Source organism: Mercenaria mercenaria, unplaced genomic scaffold, assembly GCF_021730395.1.
Source record: "Mercenaria mercenaria strain notata unplaced genomic scaffold, MADL_Memer_1 contig_4675, whole genome shotgun sequence".
NCBI classification, from domain to species: domain Eukaryota; kingdom Metazoa; phylum Mollusca; class Bivalvia; order Venerida; family Veneridae; genus Mercenaria; species Mercenaria mercenaria.
The window spans coordinates 1-22,825 of NW_026462921.1; the positions used below are offsets into that span (position 1 = coordinate 1).

The window sequence follows — 22,825 nt, forward strand, 5'->3', positions numbered from 1 at the left end:
ATTCCGCAAGGTAAAATGCGATTCCGCACGCCTCAGTCAATATGTAAATTAGGTACATTTGTAAACACAAGGTGCGTGTCATAAAAAGTGAAATAACTTCTTTCGGCACAGTTTTTGGTATGGTTTTGGTGTAACCTTCAGTTAGAATAAACATTTTTATATCGCTCTGTTTTTATCTCGTACATTTTGAGGCCTTGATTATTCTTGGCAAACGAATTTGGTAAAATGTTGAGGGATTTGATGTCGTAAAATTCTTATAATCTATTTATATTTTTTCTCACGAATAATGTTTTCTTTCCTATGATCAAACAGTACCTATAAATTATCGGCAGTAATGAATAAAAATAATTATCTTTGAATTATTTCGTTCGAAAATGAAAGATAATGCTCAACTTTTTTGTTTGAATTATTATTAATATATTTTGAAGTAAACTATATTTTTGGGAAACACATCCAAATCTATGCGTACTTTGTTCACATAACTAAATAGTCCTAGAAGAGTTATCTGTCACTGGCTTCACTTTTCCAAGTAGGACCAAATTTTTCGGATTAAATATTGCCTTTCAGCATGTTAAAGGAAGAATGAAAGTTAAACCATTATATAATTGAGGTACTCTGGTATTAAGTTTCCAACAGAAAATAATATCAGATGCAATTTGAAATTTTAGGTACCATCACTACAAAGTACTGAAAATGTTAAAAACTGAGGGTAATCTTTATAAAAATCGTTATGATTTCTAAAATCGCAAACACAACTATTGACTCTGCTGGGTATTTACATAGTATCTCTCAGTTATCACAACCTTTAAAGTCTTTGATCTTTTGGTATATTTAACGTATTAAAATCACAAAACTGACTGCGATCAATATAAACGATTTTCTCTATAAACTTAAGCATGTTTCTCGTATTTGAGGTAGTATTTTTTGAAGATTTGTCGCGGAGACAGTGATTGACTAAACCTTTAACATGTAACGTAAAGTCGAGACAATTTGCAAGAAGTTTAACAAGGGACTCATGATAGACCTCAGTATGCGAGAATGATGTAGACTAGGAAATAACTCTTGTGTCTATGGAAGCATTTAAGCGCCAAAACACTTTAACGTTTAAGCACAATATGGCCATTTGAAGGAAATGAACTATGTGTTACTTATTTCCTGTAGTGTTTACCTTTTGATCATATAACAACGTTAGTTGGAACAGAAATGACCGCAAGCTTAACAAGAATATTTATGTGTAATATGATAAATGTTCCTAATTATAGATGAGCATGCGTGAAATATGGCGGACGTATTTTGAATTCAAGAAAAAAGTGCCTATTTCTAACAATCACATCTTCGATTGACAATAACACTAGTCGTAAAATTATCTTTGGAATATTTTTTCATCTGTTCTAACGGTTGGATTATTTGAAAGTGCTGCGTTGAACTCAGTCATTGTGAATGGGTTCTTCAAAAAAGTTTAAGGCGAAAAAGCGGACTAAATCACAAGCTTCACCTGAATCGGTGAGTTCAATTTCTGAACTTGAATATTTCATAAAAAAAAAAAAAAAAAAAAAAACTAGCCAAGCAGAAAAAGAAACCATGACATCCGAGTCGCCTCCACAAACATTTCTGTCACAGATCTCCCGTATCCTGGTGCAGGTCAAGGACAATATTATGCACCTGTTCAACACTCGTATAGGAATACCCCAGCCTCCCCCACCCTATTGCCTCAGACACTTCAACAATTTAACTTTCAACAGTCCGTGCTTGAGAAATTGGAAGCTTTAGATAAACGTTTGTACAAATTAGACAATACTGAAAAACAGATGTCTTCTTTATCAAACCAAATGTCTAGCTTGTATTTGCGAGTAACGTCTTTGGAGTCAATGGTGAACGATTGTCACGTAAAATTAAATGAAAATGAGGTGAGTAGGGCATACGACGCACAAACCTGTGACGAATTACGACAGAAACAAGCGGTTATTGAAAAACAGCTGAGCGACGATAGGTCCAGCAAACAACAAATCGTCGCCTTATTTCCACAATGCATCAAATGCCATTTTTGCAATTTTGAGAAATGCAGGTCAAAAGTTTAAGTATCAATTATTTGGTCAAAAAAAAAAAAAGAAGAAAATTTCAGAACTTGTTTAGTTTGTATTCTTCAGACTTATGTAAAAATTTAAAAAGAATTGATAAAATAGAATTTTAGGAAATTAAAAAAAAAATGATTTTAAAAGATCACATGAAAATGAATATTATAGTATTGAAAGTTATTTCCAAAATGCAACTTCGAGTTAGGCCGTTGTGGAATGAAAAGAACTTTCAAAAATAGGTAAAATTGCCTTGCAAACAGTTACTGTCTTTTTCGATGTTTAACTCTGACTAAAAAGGATAAAAACATTATTGCGATGAAAATTCACATCACACAGCGTCATATTAAAATCTTAATGAAAACTGAAAAAGCCCTATTCAGTAACTGTCAAGCATTACTTCATACAAAAAACTATTGAACAACTTTCTATAATGCAATACTCCGAAATGATCTCCTTACAAAAATTCAACAACCGATACTGAAGCAAAACTATTGAATGACTTTCAATATTCAATTATTCAATGTAACCGATGTTACCTGCTAAACTAACATTCAAGACATGACTTCAATCTCAGCATATTTATAATGAAAATTGTAACAAAACCAAAAAGACGCGGTATACAAGTCTATAGACTTTAGGTATATAGATTTAACCATTACCAGAAGCAGCTTTTAAAAACATAATTATGTATCTTTTGATTAATTTTAGAATAAAACATCGATAGTATGAAACTTTATAGAAAGTGAAGATATTTTAAATGACTCCTTAACACAAATTCGCAATAGCAGTATGAATACTGCATAATTTCAACGTACGATACTTTAAATTAAATAGAAGTTTTAAGGTATACTTTACCCAAATTTCATACAAATACTGCATACTATTTATGTAAACATAAAATCAACAAGTTTATGTGTATGAACAGTACTAAAAATAATACACACAGTATACATGAAAGGCTGAACACAGTGTAAATGTGCATGTCCGCTAAAAACACAGAATGCTTTTTAAACAGTCAACAGTACTGTTACACCAGGACATTTGGATTACAACTGTTGCAAGTGTCGTAAAATGTTTTAGAGATATATAAGAAACACTGGACGGTATGCTTCTTGAAACAGTAACGTATTTTAAATGTTACTATGGACATTATTTTTTTTTTTTGCATAAAAATGGCCTGGACAATAAAACTTCTTCAATATCTCGTCATTATCGTTATCAATCATGAATCTTTTCAGTGCAAATGTAATTATGTAATTCCTATTTTGGGACCAAAGTGAGTTCGACATAATGGTTGAATGCTCCAGGACCTGTTAACTAAATGTAATACTAATACTAAAACACTGGCTATCTTATTGCTTCTTCGGCCAGCCGTCGGCATGATATGCAGTTATCAGTAGAAAAATAGGCTTGTCAGATTGTAAATGTTCAATTTCTTTTTGCTGAAAAAGTCTTAAAAGTTTGCCTTTAGTAACAGAAAGGACAATATCTAGATAAAAACATCTAACCAAACTGTTTGTATTATTTCTACAAGCCTCTTTCTCACCTTTTGTATCGATTTTGTCCTGTAAGTATTGTTCATATCTATGTCTAATGCTTTCATCTATATGCTCGAAGTCATCAACTATCTCTACACAAGGGTCACATTTATCTTTCATAGGTATATTGAATTCTATTGTGTATGTTTTGGAACGTTCTTTTCAGCAGATTTAATACATTCTATTGGCATTGAACAACATATATCATACACCTCAGCCACTGACAAACATTCTAGCAGGTATTCCCTTTCGTAAATATAGTGGTTCGGTATGAGTTCTAAAATTCATTGGTCGTTTACCCCATAAATGTTATTGATCAAAAGTGAGAACTGACCGTTTATTGGACACCATTGTTTCTCTATATATACACTATATATACCACTAATAAAAACAGTAAAACACTAGTCTTACACTGAAAGTACAATCAAGTATCCGAAACAAAAAAGCATCCGAAAATGAAACAGACATTAACATTGAGTTTGCAGCAAAGGGTGCGCTCTTTTGACACAAATTATATACACTACTAATTTATGAAATTGTAAAAGCAATAAATAGCAAGTAAATATTCACTATTTGCAATAAATAATCTGCAAAGTTTGTTTCAAAGTACGTAACTTTTTAGTTGAAACTTCGCCATGTTTCTAATATTGTTGTCACATGATGTGATAATTACAATATCATTGGCGTTTCAATATGTGGAAATTACCTATAGTGTTTTCAACGACTTAGGGCTTTGTGGAAATGCGATTTACTCTAGTTATATACGTTCCACAAGGAAACAATCAGGATATTATGATAGTGCTCGGCGAGACGAAAAAAAAAATGATACCAAACACTCCAAACTGACCAAAATTGACATATGGCGTTGTGGAAATCAAGCGACGAAATTTCTGATGACATTCGTAAACTGAAATACGAAAATGGCCGGCTGCACGAGGAAGTGATTGATCTACTAGCACGGTCAATGCGTGGCAATCTTTTGTTTTACGACTTTGATGAATGCCAGACCGCTGAAGAGAGAAAAATCAGAAAATTGCTAACCTAAAATACATGACTTTTGCAGAAATACATTAAAAATAGAAAACACTGAAGAAAACATTTTAGAATTGAAAGGGTACATCCTCTCGGAAAATATGCTCATGGCAAACAACGCCCGATCATTGTTAAATCTAATAAACCACTAGATAAATAAAATGTCAAACGATATTGTCAAAAACTGAAACTGAAACTGAATCATTTGATAAAACGCCTATTTTTATACAATGGCATAATCAATAGCGTGGTACTTAATAATAATAATAATAATAATAATAATAATAATAATAATAGTTATTATAGCAATATTAATAATGACAATAATAATAAAAACAACGTTATTGTAACAAACAGTCATGACCGCACCCCTCCCCATGACGTCATTTTACCCCTATTGTGAGTACCAGTACTTAAAGCATCTGGTACGCCCAGACGAGATGCATATAGAGGTTCAAACCAGCTGGTTAATGGTGCCATCATACACTATTTAAGAAAGAAATACTACACATTACCATACCCATAGTGCCTTACCAACAAGCGCATTTATTAAACAAACCTTACAAAAATAAATGTTGAAATGTAAAACCTTTTCCAAAAATTTAAGAACTATCACCTGAAGTTTTCGCACGATAAACAGTTATCATTTTGTTTTTAAAAAATGCCGCGAAATCTCTGGAAAACAATGTCTTAAGATATTTTTGAATGTGTCAAGTGATTTACTTTTGCGTAGCTATAACGGCAGTTCATTGCAAAGTTTTGGACCAATAGTACAGAAACTTCTATAATTGAATGTTTTGCACTTGTTGTATGGAACAACATAACGACATTCAGACGATCTCAAACCTGGTCTACTAGGAATATACTCTGTAAGCAATTCTGTTAAGTACAGAGGTGCGCTGCCAGTGTGACAGCTATACATGAAAGAAAGTCTCTTGACCTCTTTTCTTACTTTCACCGGCAACTAATGTAAGTGATACAATGCTTGTTTAGAACTGTCAAATGTCCTCCTGTTAAGGACAAGTTTTGCGCACATGTTTTGAATACGTTGCATCTTACGCACCTCATAGTTAGCTACACCAAACAGTATGACATTGCAATAATCTAGATGTGAAATAACTAGAGACAAAACTAAAATTTCAGTGGCTGCTTTTGTTAAATATTTTCAGATGTTCTTAATTCGTAGGTATTTCAGAAGAACATTGACCAACCAAAGTAGCGCAGATTCACAGGAATGGTATTTCATGTATGCAGACTGGTTCTTAGGCAAAAGACTGTTTTGATTTACATGTTTGTTTAATCCGTAAAGAACAGCTTTCTCAATAAGTTTTGCTAGAAATGATAAATTACGCACAGGACGATAATTGGAAAGCTCTAGTTCAAGACCGGCTTTTTTTAGCAGAGGTCTAACAACTGCTTGTTTGTATTTCACAGGGAAAACACCTTGTTGTAATGAGAGATTCACAATTTAGTGATTCCAGAGAGCATGTGATTTCAGAATACATTTTGGCAAAATATCTAACTCTGAAGAGTAGTGTGTAATTCATTGATGAGATATTTCACTTCATATTGAGTCAATTCAGTAAATTGGTTTAAATTTTGCATATCCTTTACTTGAGGTTCAAAGTTTTGGTATTCACTTAGGGATTGACGTATTTTTGAGAGTTTTGCCATGAAAAAGTCAACAATTTTTTCGGCCAATGAATTATTAAACTCTCCTTGAGGCAACGGGTTTTCAGATTTGGTACCAGTTGAACCAAAGTTTGGGTGCTCTTTGAATTATAGTTTTATCTTTTAGGGGAGTGTGCTTATTCAGGACATCCTCTATTTCCGATTCAAATTCTTTCACAAACTTGTCTATATTCTGTGAATCAACGTTTATTGCACTTAGGTCGCTTGAAAATTCTGCTTCGTTCAAATTTTTAAAGTTTCTAAATGACACGCTCCTAGTAGTAATAGTCTCGTTCTCAACATTTAAGAGAACCTTAACAACAAAGTGATCAGATAAAAATTGTCAAAGCGAGGAATGCGGGAAAGCGTGTAAGTTTGAATGGAGGTAAACTGTATATCGATTGTCGAAAGTACTCTGTATATTGACTACCTATCACCAATCAAAGAACTGCAAAATCTGCCGGCGGGCGATACCGCGTCTTTTTGGGGAATTGAAAAGAAACAGTGGTCATTTTTAGTGTGGAATGTCCAGGGTATTTCTTCTACATTGTCTGATGATGATTTTTTATGAAATTCTTGTGCTAACTGAAATTTGGAATGCTGAAACATCTAACACCAAAATTGAAGGGTTTCATTATTTTCATTGTCGACGTAACAAAAGTAATTGTAAAACTAGGCGGAATAGCGGCGGGGTCGTTGTTTATTTTATAAACTATTTATTGAATTAGCTGGAACTAGTTCATGTAAATTTAAAAGGCATAGTATGGTTTAAACTAACAGAAAATATTATTTTAATTTCAAAAATGATATTTTCATTTGTACATGTTATATTCCGCTGGAAGATTCTCATTTGTATAAAAATGTGAATTCTGAGTTTTTTGAATTTGACTTTCGAGAGTTTAAGTAATGATGTTAGAAAATACAGTGATAAAGGTGATGTTGACTTAATGGGTGATTTGAACTCGAACATGTGAATAAACGGATTATGTGGAACAATTAAAATTAGATCGTTACATAAACTTGCCATATTCCGAGGAGCACGTGTGTGATATATCTGCACGGCGTAACTATGATAAACATATAAATGGTTTTGGTAACAGATTACTGACACTCTGTAAAGAGAATAAGGTTCATATTGCGAATGGTCGCCTCGAATAGGGTAAATGTACATACCACGCTATACTAAAGGAATGAATGTCGTATTTGTTGTTTTTTTTTTTGTTTCACACACTTGTAAAACCCGAAACCGAAGTACACATATCCGATAACGGCCCGAAATCTGTTAGCCAATCAAATAAGAAATAAGCCTGTTGCAAGCACTGTAGATTGCGTCATTACAATTTACAGTAATTTTAATTCTTTACCTGAAATGTATATACATGATTTAACTGAGTTTTCGGATCATTGTCCGATAATATTTACTATGAATTATGACAGTAACATTGTTCATAGTTGCCGATCTTCTTAAGTTGACAAGATAATATGGAATTCATCAGACTTGACTACTTTTCACGATATATTGAATTCTGATAAGCATATTTCTGATGGTATTATTTTAAAACTTGATACTGGCGAAAATGATATTGATACATGTATATATAATATGTCAAATGCTGTACATAGTATTTCTTTTCGCTGTTTTGGCAAAACGTTCTCTGCAACTGATAAATCCCCCCAAAGGAAATGTGTATGGTTTAAACAAGGCTAATTCTAAGTTAAATCCATCTGAAAATAATAAACTGCCCTTTTCATCAAGTCGAATTTGTTTTGCCAAAATAAGCGTAAAGCTAGATGTGCTTATTTTGATAAAGAAAAATGTAAATTATCTGATATGGGTCTACACTCGCCATATTTGTACTACATTCTACTATTCAATAAGTATTAGCAAACAAGTCCAAGTTATGGTGTATTTTTATTGACTACGATAAGGCTTTTGATACTGTGCTTAGAGATGCATTATGTGTGAAATTAGTTAGATCTGGCATTAACAGTAAAATAATAACTATGATTTAAGCTATTTATAGTAACGTTAAATCTTGTGTAAAAATAGGTGCAGATATGTCTATGTCACAATGTTTTGACGTAACTCTTGGTGTAAAACAAGGAGAGCCGTTATCTCCTTTGTTATTTATCCTTTCTATCAATGATACTGTAAAACAAATTAGTTTTAACATTAAATGAGAATAACCTCCGTCTACTTTCTATGTATGAAATCCTTAATGCTGATGATATTGTTCTATTTACTACGGATCCTTCTAGTTTACAATAACAGTTAGATAATCTGTATCAATATTCTGTTGAATGGGGACTTAAAATGCTGGTACATCTATTAACACTATATACATTGAACAATGTAACAACACAGATAGAAAAAGTTTGGGATATTGCATGAACTCTTTGTTTGAAAATTTAGGATATTCATACCTTTTAACTGATTTTGATGAAAATATTAATTACTTCAATAGTCTAAAAAGACGTCTACGAGATCAGTACATACAAAACTGGCATGTTTCTTTTAGTAGTAAGTCAAAACCTGACTATTATCATGTGAAATACAAAACTGAATTTTGTTATGAAACTTATCTTGATGTTTTGAAAAATAATTAATTACGTAAACACTTTGCATGTTTTAGACTAAGTTCACATACTCTTGAAATTGAATCAGGTAGATATAATAATACCAGTAGAGAAAATCGATAATGTAAGTGTTGTAATCAAAATAACATCGAATCAGAGTACCATTTTCTCATGTGCTGTACATTGTATTCTGGCATGAGTCGTATATCTTGGGTCAGTCTCCTGGTCAAATATGCATAAATTTGTTAATTTAATGTCTCCACGTAACACATAAGAAAGGTCTTTTGTTGAGAATTTCTAAATATCTGAAAGAAACTTTGGTTAGGGTTTTGATACCCTAAAAGATTTGACTGTTTCTTAATATGTATTTGTATGTATTTTGAGTTGTCTCATTTATGATTGTGTTATTTATGTTATATATGTCTTGGCCAAATTAACTTTGATACTTGTAGATGGCCAAAGGCAGTTGTATTTGCCGATTTGCCAATACAAAATTGAAACTCAACCTAATATTTACTTAACTCAAATCTTTTCTCACAGTTTAATCGTCTTTACATTATAAACTTGTCCCCCATTTAATTATAAAGGTTTCATATGATAAATTACCAAACAAATTAGAATATTTAAAATCTGAGATCAACATAAAACTTTTGTTACGGAAATTAATACAGATATCTTAAAATTTGCTTGCATATAAAACAAACAAATAGACAGCTGTAAATTACACATATGGACCATTCCCAGGTGTGTGTGTCAAGATTAAACACTTCTGTCACGAAATTATCAATTTTCTTGTTCGAGTCAATCCACGAACTGAAATCCCAAAGAGCAAGCAAAATTCTCATTCTGTTGTTTACAAAATTTGAAATCCACGAATACATACCTCTACGAAATTGGCCTTTGGCCCAAACCACGAACGTTTGTACGAAATTAAAAAAGATAATAGGTAAGGGTAGATTTCTCGGTGCAATGGAAAAATATTTCAGACGGGTTGCTTCAAACATCCAACAAGTACATATTAATTTATACTAATATTTATGTAGGGGAAGGAAATGATAAGGGGAGAAATGGGGTCGTGGCGGGGGGGGGGGGGCGAGGAACCCGAAGGGGATAGTTGAACAAGGCCGAATATACAAGGGAATGCCATGTTCTTTAAAAACATTCGCACTACAACGTAAACCACAATAGCACAGACACTCATGTACCAAAGATAAACACACAACTACGATCAACTGAATAACATAGAAAAATGAACAAGCAGCACACAAGAAAATAGTAGGGCACCGTTACAGACTCATAAGCATACAAACGCACCCACACAAGTAGGAAAAACAAACAAATACCGTCTTAGGATTCGGCTGCCAAAACAAAGGGGAGCCACGAAAACTTACTAAAAGTAAAGGGGGAGGGGATGCAAAAAGTAGCGTAAATGCAAGGGAAAGGAGAGGGCAATAGGGAGAGTGAGGCGGAGGAAAAACGCTTACAGCAAACAAGAAAACATACGCAACAGACAATACAAGACAGACAAAACAACCAGTTGAAAAGAGGGGCACCGCCTTGGAACGGTCAGTAACCTATATAAAGGAAACTGGCGGTTTAAAACGCGTTTAGGGCATGCAAACCTCGCACTTACTAATGTAAAACAATTTACATTATTTCACAAGGAAAATCGTTGTTAAGTAACAATGGACAAACATACACATAAAAACAAAAGGTTAGATCGAAACTCTAGAAATTAGGAAAATAATTTCTCTTCAAATAGAGAAAAGTGGAAACTTCACAGGTCGCTCAACACGACAAAAAAAAAAAAAAATAAAAAAAACGAAAATGTTGCAGGCTCGGTTTGATTGAGCCTGTTCATGGACGGTAGTGGAAATGCATGCTACCGTCCACGCCCTCTAGCCCCGGGTTGAGCAGAACTCAACATTTACACATGCTAAAAGTACAAAAGCAAATTAGAGACATCTGCAGATGTATTCAAACGGCGGTGAACATGGAACCTTCAATGATACACGTGTTGAGGCATGTAATTCCATGAAGAGCGGCGTTTGGTCCCCAGATAAAATAATGGGTTTGCCCCCAAACGAGAAAACAATGGGCAGAACTTAACAAACTGGAATTTAGGAAGGGGATCTGAGGTTATGGAGCCTGCGTATGACAGAAACTGTCAAAAGACAAAATTAAAAAGCAGGCACCATATCCAAGGGGTGATTATACAATACCCACGGCTATGAAAGCGGGAGTATTGGAACCACCCAGGCCGAATTTTTCTTGTTGAGACACTAAACAGTACCAGTAACACGACATAAAAGTCGTGCTGAACTATCTGAGAAGATCGAAATAAAGACTATCATTATTAGACTTTCAAAGTTGATGGAAAATTGAAAAAAAGTAATAACATTACCTAGATACAATGTCCAATGTCCACTGCACCAGTCCTATCATCAGGTGGATGGCTCCTTCATCGGATGTTTCGGCGCAATCCACGACATCCTCCAGAGTTGTACCGACCAAGGTGATCAGTCTTGGCCAAGGACAGGTTGAGCTGTCCATCGCTGCTCTCTCTTCTGCCATAACCATAGTGAGGCTGCTTCTGCTTGCCGACAGACGTCTGCGATTGCCCGTCTTCTTGTCATCCCTGTGATGCCAAGTATGCTATAGGCTCTCCACAATGACTGCCCAGCAAAGCCCCGACTGCCAACCTCGACAGGGAGGTTCCAAGTCTTCCATCCTCGCTGTCGGCATTCGTCCATCAATGGCTGGTACTTGGCCTTCTTTCTCTCATGGGCTTCTTCCATTCTCTCTTCCCATGGCACTGTCAGTTCCAGTAGAACTATCTGTTTTGTCTTCCTGGACAACAGCAGAATATCTGGACGTAGAGTTGTGTTGGCAACATCTGGTGGGAATCTCAACTGTCTCTTCAAATCTACAAGAAGTTCCCAGTCTCTTGCTGTGACCAGGAGTCCTGTTGATCTGTTGTTGCTTGAAACCGATCCTCCCTCCTTCACGAAGTTGATGAATGCTGGCCTTGTCTGTGCTGGAAGATTCTTCTTTCGTGCTGAATCCAGGCTGGCCGCAATCTAGCTCAGGATCTTGTCATGTCGCCATCTGTATCTCCCATCCGTCAACGCTGCCCTGCAAGAAGACAGGATATGCTCAAGGTTCGCTGGCCTTCCACAAAGCTTACAGTTAGGGTCTTCACTGAGGTTCCATGTTCGCAGGTTGGTTGGTGTTGGCAGTACATCATACACAGAGCGCAGTAGAAATCCTATCCTATGCTGGTCCATCTACATCATGTCATTCCACGACACATTCCTTGCCTGGACCTCTTCCCATTTCAGCCAACTGCCCTGCTTCTTCATAGATACTGCCGTCGCTTGTCTTGTTTCCTCCTCTGCTGACCGGACCTCCTTCTGTACCAGCTTTCTCCTCTCTGGAAGCGTTGCGTCCTTCCAACTTCCTCTTGTAACACATCCCAACCCTAGCCTGCCCGATGTAGTCGTCCCCACGATATCGCTGTGTCTGAGTCTGGCCTCTGCGTCGCTGACAGCCTTGTCTGCTCTCTACTTACGACCTGTGTTGACTTCCATCCGAGCTCCACTAACCTTCTCATCTAAGCTGTCTCTTAGCAGCATGACTTGCCTGGACTTGGTGACCTTGAATTCCTCTGTGACTGAAGATAGTGGCAGTTGTAGCTTGCTACCTGAGCTGTAAAGGCCGATACTTGAGAAGCTCCTTGGAACTCCGAGCCATCTTCTGATGTAGTGGCCACAAGAGTCTTGGCAGTACTCCATGCTGGTAGATCCAAGCCTTGTACTTCCCTGGTTGCTCACTCTTGTCAACTGTCTACATCCAGTCTTCGCACTGCTGTCGCATCTCTCTCACACTCTCCTTGTCACTGAGTGACCTCCGGAACCACTTGCCTAGGCTCTTCACTGGCTGTTCGGTCACCGTTGGGATTAGCTCTCCGTTGACCCTGAAGCGGAAACGGTCCTGGACCTTTCCTTTCTTCAAGACAAGGCTTCTAGATTTTGCCGGCTTGAACTTCATCCTTGACCATGAGATCAGCCGTCCTAGGTCTTCCAACATCCATCTTCCCTCTGGAACTGACTTCGCTGTAATCGTCATGTCATGCATGAAGGCCCTTGTTGGCGGCTGGCGAATCCCTGAGATTGTGATTGGACCTCGACTCATCTTCCCAGCTGTCTTCACTAAGAGATTCATTGCTACAGAGAAAAGAATAACAGAGATAGTACAACCGGTCACTATCCCTACCTCAAGGCGTCGCCAGGACGTTGTATAGTCTGCCACTGTGAAGCGCATCTTGAAGTTATCAAAGCAGTGCCATAACAGGTTCCGAAACTTCTCGGGAACATGGTACTTCTTCAATGTTAGGTCTACAAGCTTGTGAGGGACCGTTCCATACGCATTGGCTATGTCCAACCACAAGACCGTCAGATCTCCTTTTGTCGCCTTGGCTTCCTTGGTGAGCTGTGTTAGCACACTTGTGTGTTCAAGGCATCCTGAGACCCCTGGTACTCCTCCCTTTTGCACTGAAGTGTCCATGTAGTTGTTAGCCAGCATGAATGTTGTGAGCAGCTTTGCTAGAACTGACAATAACACTTTCCCCTCAACATTAGGAAGAGAAATTGTGCGGAACTGTTTAAGAGTCATTGAGCCTTCTTCCTTCGGTATGAAGCATCCTTCTGACAGGAGCCAGTTGTCTGGTAGCTGTCCTTTCCTCCATACCACCTTAAGAAGCTTCCACAGTCTCTGCAACAGTTTCGGACAATTCTTGTAGACTCTGTATTGGATTCCATTTGGACCAGGTGCTGATGCTGATCTCGCCTTCCTGATGACGTCCTTGATCTCCTGCAGTTTTGGCTCAGAGTCGCCGAAAGCAGTTGTGGGTGGTTCTGGAGACAAAAGAGTGTCGGGGTCTCCAAGGTCTTGGTCTCTGTTCTCGTCAGAGTGAATGTTCCTTAGATGGTCCTTAACTTCCTGTCTTGGACATTCCAGACTTCTTGATCGTTTGTCTCGAAGGAGCTTCTTCATCAACTGGAAGGGGTTTGCTATGAAGTTGGCCCGTTTCCTTGCCCTCTCCTTCCTGTTTTTCCTGTTGTTTTCGGCTCTTCTTAGTGTAGCGATCTGCTCTCGCAGGTGCTTTCTTATCTCGGCCAATGCTGGTCTCTCTTCTGGTGAAGCTTCCTTGAACTGAGTGGTAAGGCGCCGTATGTCCCCTCTTAGTTGGGCAATCTTGTTCTGGCGTCTGTTGTCTACTGGTTTTGTCCGTGGCTCTTTCTTCTCCTGAACACCAAACCTGTCTCTACCCATGCTGTACATAATGGTTGCCATTGCTGCAAGCTTGCGGTCCACCGTTCCGGCTAGTGTTGTCTCAAGCACCAAGTCTACCTCTTCCTCAAACGTCTGCCACTCCTTCTGTTTCGCTCTCTTCTGTCATCACTTGCTGTTGCTCTTTCTTGAGTGCCTCCAGCTTCATGCATGCTGTCTTCCAACAGAACATCTTCTGTAACACTCTCCTGACTCTCGCTGTCAACTTCCTCTTCAAATTGAACTTGGAGGTTCTGGACACGGTGGGGTGTAACCAGGTCCCGCCCCGCCTCCGTCTCATGAGGTTGCTCTGTGCGTTGTACCATTTTCTGAATTGGTTGGCAGCCCATCTTTTTTTGGTGAATCTTCAGCCCCGTCTTGTTCTTGCACGTCTTTCCGCAACTACCGCAAACCCTAGTTGAATCGTTAGTCTGTCTCGTTGTCGACTGGTGATCGCGTGCGTCATTTTCCGGTGTCTGGCTTGTAGGTCGTTCAACCTCCCCCGCTCTCGCACGACCTCGGGGGTATCTTGTTACGTATCTGTCCATAGTGTTATGAATGAGATCCTCCTCACGGGGGTTGTACTTTGGCTTGCCAAGCCTCCGTACTCTCGGTTGCGGTCTTTCCCGGCTGTCAACTGTCTCTCCAATTGTCACCATTCTCTTCACGGTCGTCAACTAGTCTTTCCTAGTAGTCACTGTGGTTTCCAGATGGTTGATTACCTAAATACAATGGCCAATGTCCACTGCACCAGTCCTATTATCAACAGTTTTGAACTGCATTGATTTCAATAAAATGATAAAGATTTCAGGTCATAACTGCATATTTGAACTGCAATTTACAAGTTACATAGCACATAAAATATACACGTTTGCTATGTTAGTGAACTATGAAATTACTGTTATTAATGTATTCTCGTAAGTAAAACAAAAGAGAAAGAAAAAGAAAGAAACAGCTAAACCAATGGAGTATTTATACCTTAATGTTACGGTTAATAAGTTTAATATACGAGATATAATTTCTGAAGAAGTCATTGCACTAATAATTTATTTTCGGATTCTAGAATACAGCGATGTACAGCATCAAATATCAGCCATTTGCTTTTCACATACTATTAGGTCTTGGAATCCTAAGCAAAAGGTCCGCTAGATGTTTAATGTAAAAGAGTATTGTTCTTTCATCGGTGAGACAAGGCACAGAAAATGGAATTTACCTCAACAGCACAGCAAATGAACCAAAAGTATATTTTCGCAAATCAGTGCTAGTTACTGTTAAGTGTATTAATATTAGCGTAGTACTAATTTTCGCGCTATTAGCGGGAACGGGCATGCGCTAACTCATGTCTAGCGCTAATATTAGCCTGAAATGAAAGGCTTTCCTAACAAAAAAGTAACATTTATCTATTGATAACACCGAATCAGACCCATAGTTTTGGGGCTTAGTCAAAAATGTTCGTAAAAGCCAAAAGTATTTCACTTGAAAGTCATAAAGCTTTATAGGAGTATTGTTCTACAGGAAAAAATCGTTCACCAAGAAATTATATGAAAGTTTACTTAGCTTACTTGTCATGTAAACAAGTAACAGGTTGGGGCTAGAAACGACTACCATGCATCTTTCCCCGCACCTTAGACAATCTATTTGATAGGACCAACTTTATGAAAATAAAAAATCAAGCATGAGGCAAGTGACCATACGTTAATTATGCAGAATTATGCAGAATGATCTGGTACATTTTCAGACCATCCTACATATGAAACACATAGTGCTTGCCATTTATCTTTCCGTGTTTCCTTCGGATTTTAGCTGTTTTACTCCTAGTAATATTTTGTTGGCACTGGGCCATTTCTCGTGTTTCCATGATTCTATTTCAAGTTGCAATTATTTACATATATAACTCGTAACATCCATTGTTCCAGTTCTCCTAGTTTTGTATGCACGCGTGAAAAACTTACATGATCTACATTTGTGCCATGTATTTTAGTTTTATTCCATTGTTATGTCGCTTAAAGTATCTGATCCAAAAATAGATACAATTTCAATGCCTGGTGATCCCCTGACTTTTTATCAGTCTGTTGAATAAGTATTAGTAAATAAGATGCATATAAACACGAATCACTTCATTCATGTTTTTTGACTGCGAAATGATAACTCTTATGTTGTGATAACTTGATCTGTGTTGAAGTTTCAGTGAAAACTATAAGGTACAAAATACAAATAACATTACATATTTTTGTCATTTAATTTATATTTTATTCTTTAGTACACTATACACTTTCAAATGATACCAAAATAATATAAACTTACTAGGCATCAACATTGGATACATTTGAATAGCAACGTTATACAGAACTTACTCAGTTTTCGACCCCGTTTTGGGTCACAATGCAATTTAGGTCATTTCGACCAAAATGTTTTTGATAGGGTCTCCCTGATTTTGGTCTTTCTGATCCGTCTTTACTATAAGAGCAGCAGCGTTTCGTCGATACGGCATTAAGAATTTCATTTCTGATCGGTAAACATCTCTACGCATTTTTTTCTCAGAAAACAAATATTTCTTCTGAAGAAAGAATAATTTCAACATAAAAAGCGAAAAGTCAATAAATACAATTTGCATCACTATACCATAGATAATGAAAAACAGTCAAAGATTATAAACTGTTTTCATTAAGTACCTAAGTGATTTACAGAATTTATGAAGTTTTATATACATTTATATGTATTTATCAGAATTTACGGTAACTGGTATCATAGTCTTGCTCGTACCATGATTTTTTTTTCAAACACGAAAACATTGGAATAGCAATCAAATCAGTATTAAATATCAATTCCATTCATATCAGAACATTTATGCGGATTATTGCATAGAAATATTGTTACGCTGTTGTATTTATTTGACAGAGTTAAACTTGGTAAACTTTACTTGGAATTAGTATTAACAGTTCAACGTCAGACCTGTTATTACAGATGTTGGAAATACTGGAGCTTTACCCTTCGTCATATTTTCTATCAATCTGTCTTAAAGAGGGATGTTGGTAGCGGTTGGTGGTCATAGCATGTAGCCAATTGTCAGGTTATTAAGAATCATCGTTTCATTTGTTTTATTACCCAGTGATTACTGGAAGCAAACATGACCATCCATTTCCAGCTTGGCCATCTGGCCTGCTGTGATTATCTGTCAGTCAGGAATTTATACTATACATGTATACTATATATTTCCAATGAACAACAAAAGTACATTGATATACTAACTGGTAATTGTCAAAGTAGCCAGTATGTACCCAGTCAGAACGCATGTGATCAAGGACCAAACTGTTCACTAAATATGCGAGATATTTACATTTAATTTTATGCATTTCAAGAACAATTTCTACAGAGATGAATAGTTAGGTTTTTATCAGAAATAGTTTTTCACATCATTGTTTATTTGATTTTTTATTCATTTTTTTTCAATTACCCTGTTTTGAAAATATCATTGAAAATCGACCGACAGGGTTGTCATTAATAATCAAGAACATGTAATCCTATAATTAATACAGCTACAAGAATAAAATGTGAAATTTCCTCTTCTGAGGTGCATAATGACACTATTTTGTGAGAAAGAATATGTGGGTTTTTACATTGTTGTCTCCCACAACTGCCCCTATGAAAAAATGTCTAGATTGTCTAGATGGTTTAGACTAGTGGATCCAATTAGATGGTCTGGATGAGTGGATCCAATCAGTAGTTCACGAACCATAATTCAAAAGTGCCTCGGCGGATTTGGCTAGTTATCGAACTTGGCTGAGGTCTATGGTCAAACACATTTTGTTCAAGTTTGGTGAAGATCGGATGAGAAATGTTCGACTTCGAGAGCGGACAAGAGTAAAAAGGCTCATTATTAACACGGACACGGAATCAAATGTCTATCAGTCGGCGTGATTCCAATTCAAAGGTTGAACTGCCTGTCTCATCCTCAAAAGTGTACGTCAACTTAAGATCTAGTACGAAATTTAATTTACCTTAAAAAATGGTATATACGGAACATTTGCAGACAACGCACATAACATTTACGATTTGATATTGACCAGCGTATACATATAGTAATCTCATAATTAATCAATATAATTAATCATCCATTACATCATGCTATTTTTTTATAAAATGCATCCATAATAAATTGAACTGTGACCAACTTGGTGCTTGCATTTTGTTTCAGTAGTTATATACGATTGACGAATTAAATTTTACTGACTGTGACTACACGACCTCAAAGAATTAATAGCGAGAATGGCATTGCAAAGAAAATAATACTACAGCAGCAAAAAGCATTGTTTCCACAATCTCTTTTTTATCTTGAAAAAAGAAAATACTGATAACACTCAGCCAAACCATAAAACACATGTGATGGTAATTAATATGCAAGATAAATATATCTGGCTGACCACTAACTGAGTATCCAATTTGCTGATGACTATTAATTATTAACATGCTGAAGTGCTAATATGTTTCCCTGGGAAATGAACATCCCCCTTTAACAAATAAGGCTAGCTACCACAGATAAGTAGAATGCCACACAACCGTCTTTACTCTAGTAAGGTGCAGTACAATAGTTCCCCAAAAGAGAACCTGACAGACAGGGGACCAGATAAGTAAGACTATTGTACTCTAGAAATCATGTGGGCTCCTAGCACGTAACAGTATGTAATGATCATTGTAACAAATTATCATTATCCGTTGCCGGACAATATCTTTGCAACTATTAAGTGAGCATTTGAAGAAACCTGATAAAATAGTAAATAACAATCAGACAAAGTGCAACACATACAAACAGCGTCCGACTCGATATCTTTGATAGTTGAAATTACATCCGTATTTGAATAATGTAGTGGATAAAAAAACAAGCACGCATTCAGTTGACAATCAAGTAATATTCCAACGTTTCGGCAACATGCCTTCTCCAAGGAATAATAATAATAAGCAACGGATATAATGTCGTAGTACTTTACGTGCTGTGCATACGTCCGCCCGTCCGTCTAAAATTGAAAATACTTATAGTTAGAAAATCTACCTTGCTAGCGCGTTATGATTTCATCAACACATAACCTTCGCTCGCGTATATAGTTTTATTCCCCCTTTACCTACTGAAATCAAATATTTCCTCCTTGATCTCTTAAAACATTAAAATGCTTATAATTTGTATATGAATGTGTGATGTGTCTTAGCTAGAACTAGCATGTGACCTTCGCCTTCATGTATAACTACCCACTTAAAGTAGGATTTTCTCTCCTTTTGAAAAATAAGGATCCTTTATTTAATTTACCTATCGGTGGATCTTCATGAAACTTTACACAAATGCAGTCCACCATTGGGCAGGTGTATTTCGTATTACTTCAGTAGCCAGAATTGTTGCCCTTAATTGTTTTAATAATATAATCTTATATCTCCCACATAACAGAGTATTCCAGTGATAGATCTTTATGAAATTTTAACACAAATGCAGATGATTATAGGGCGGTGATGTATGCACATCTTTCATCACGATCTTTTCATGAAATGTAATTATTATCATTATTATTATTATTATTATTATTATTATTATTATTATCATCATCATCATTATTATCTTACCAGATTATAATGCAAAGTTACTGTCCTTAATTGTTCAAAAATTCATAAATTCACACAAAACAAAGTGATTTTTTGATGAAACTTGACAAGATAGACCACTAAAGGGCAGACTTTTTCCGGTTGATTTGTGAAAAAAAGAAACCATCAAACCATGGAACAGTACTGTTATACACAACTTAAATATCTTTCAAAAGATAACTTTTATGATCCTCTCATTCACGAAAGCAACTTAATCGGCGGGGTATATTAATTTACTAATATTGCTCGTTTATTTCAGTAGAATGATTTCATTATTTATTTTAATCATTTTAAGCTCAACTTCAAGGATTTCTCGTTCATTTGTCGGTGGCTAACCATACGGCAAATGCAAGCATCGTTTACAACAATACTGAAGCCGCCTATGGACATGGGATTTTCACAGATATCATATCAAGCGGAAAAGTATATTATGCTAGATACATTACAATTGTATTACCGAAAATAGGCGATCGTCTCATCGGAGGTCCCCTTTTGTTATGTGAGGTGGAAGTTTACGGAGCACCAATACCGACAAGTAAGTTGTTTTTTTTCTCTCATTATAGTGCTGATTCTATTGTGCACTTGTCAGTCGGAGCAACACTGCTTTATTTCATTTTCAGTGTCCACTCTATCGTATTTTAAAAAATAAAACAATAATTTTCAAAAGAAGTTGTCTACATTGTCTGATTTTTCTTTCCTTCAGAATGTATGAAACCAAACAGATTTTGTCAGAGGTGCAAAAGAAAACAGGAACTGAATAAGCCTCTGTGAATAATTACGCACTGTATTTGCACCTTCTAAGAACGTCCTAAACAGTACTGATTATGTTTAAAAAGATCATAGAACTCGTTATTCTACCGAGTTTGGTGAAACTAATTCACATGTAAAGGTAGTTTTCATATCCTTTTTTATTTTCCCTCATATAGGGACGAGCAAAATATTAACAACTCAAAAATAATTAATTAAAAGGCTAATTTTCAACATATCAGAGACTGACAGATTTCTATACTCGCAAAGAAAATAGTTTTCATTAGAAAGATTAGATTGCAATAGCTGGTTCTCAGATTGACAATGCAATTTCAGTTACTCCACAGAAAGAGCGAGGTGAAAAAAGCCTTCTTGGGATTCGAAAGTTTCTGTCTTTTCCGTTGTTTATTTGTAAAGAAAAATCCTACCGTAATACCAACCGGAATTACATTTAGAAATCAATAAGGGCTAAGATGGTGTCTGATGACAGGACTGGGCTTTTTGTCTACCAATATTTTGGACAGATTAAGTCATTTTATTTTGGTGAATATGATATTTTGCCGTCATGATCATTTTGTTTCTGACAGTTTGGCTAATTTTGCCAAAATATTTATGATACATCACAGCCCCAGAATAGATGGTTGTTAGGTATAGGAAATGCATAAAATCATCTTTTTTAAGTTCTGTTTTCAAGGTATAATTATCATTTATACCTCTTTTCTTACATTTTATTACTTTTGTTGGAAACACAACAATGGATTAAGCTGACATTTCACACAGGCTATTGGCCTAAGACAACAATCGTTCATTGAAAATGTTTTCATTTGATGGGTTCTGGTTTGAAATACCTATCACGTCTGTCCTATATCTTTATTACGTAGCATCATATATCTATAAATAACTTTCATACGAAAGCCTATAAGAAATCAGCATGGTTTTATTAATACACTTACCTGTACTTGTCTTTGAATCACTGTATACAGACATAAATATAGTCCTGAGTGAAGTATAGACCTCCTTACAAGAGTTTATTGTTGATGTTTCCTACATTCGTTTTCTTCTTTGTTATCAAATTAGAGTCCATTTTATAATATTGCTTACAAAATTTAACATAATCTGTACATGCATATGTATTAAAGAGGTAGGTTACCTTAATATTTGTGTGTGCGAATGTCCAACCGGGAGCTAACTTGACGATTTACGACGATGTTAACGACAAAATAAATGTGTTTGTATATCCATTCTTCTGGAAACAAATCTTGAACCTGTCTCCGATCTGATGCTTTATGGTTTAATAATGCAGAAATAATGAATAAATTGCCGCAGAAACGCTTCAAAACAATGTTGCCTTAAAATGACGTCATTGACGTCATTACTGTACAGTACAACCTCTTAAGAGCGGCCCTCTCTTAAGCAAAAACCTCTCTATAGCAATATTATCAAAATTTCCCTAAGCTGAAATATGCTATCAAATTTATCTCTCCAGAAGAATAACCTTTACATAACATTTAATATTTGTATCTCCCAAAGGGTGTTGCTCTACAGAGGTTGCACTGTAGTCTGTTTCAGACTCTATTGTCATTTAAACATGTCAATAGTAATCCCTGCTTTTAAACCTCTTGGTCTGTAGATTACAGTGAGAACTTTGAAGAAAGCATGTTTTACTTCAAAGGTGGTCTAGCTTCCGACTAAATAATCTTTTTTTTTTATCTTTTAAATCTTTCTTGGCTCTGATTATCTAGTCTGGTAAAATCTAATCGGGTTTTGTGACCGATATCTCATGATAAACCGTTCGCTGACCGATCGCAAGTATGGCACACTGATATAAATATTTCCCCTGGACAGCATATCAGCTTAATCAGCATAAAGTTAACAGGCGGTTAGCACTTGTCTGAGCTGAGATTCAGTTTCGTGTTTAAATTTAGTCTGGCTAGTTTTCAACATACGTGAAAATCGAAAGGTTTGAATTGCTCTTAATCTTCAGTTACAATCATATATTAACTACACTACTTATATAAAGAGATAAAATAATCTTCATATTTATGTAATTTATATATAAAAAGTATCCCGAAATACTCGTGTTGCCTTGAATACTGGTACGTCGTATCTACCTACAAGTACGTTGCATAATAAGTCGACTACAAGTAAAAACATATTGACATCATATCTGCTTGCCCAGAGTCGCTTCTTGGACAAAGTAGGACTTTGGTGACAGAACTGTCAAAAACC

General features: G+C 36.1%; 1 protein-coding gene across 1 annotated transcript; it reads right to left on the reverse strand.

Moving 5' to 3' along the window:
• Positions 1-12,739: 12,739 nt before the first annotated feature.
• Positions 12,740-14,248, reverse strand: LOC128554051 (uncharacterized). The gene has a single exon (XM_053535264.1). The coding sequence runs from the start codon at positions 14,246-14,248 to the stop codon at positions 12,740-12,742; it is 1,509 nt and encodes a 502-aa protein (XP_053391239.1).
• Between the last annotated feature and the right edge of the window lie 8,577 nt (positions 14,249-22,825).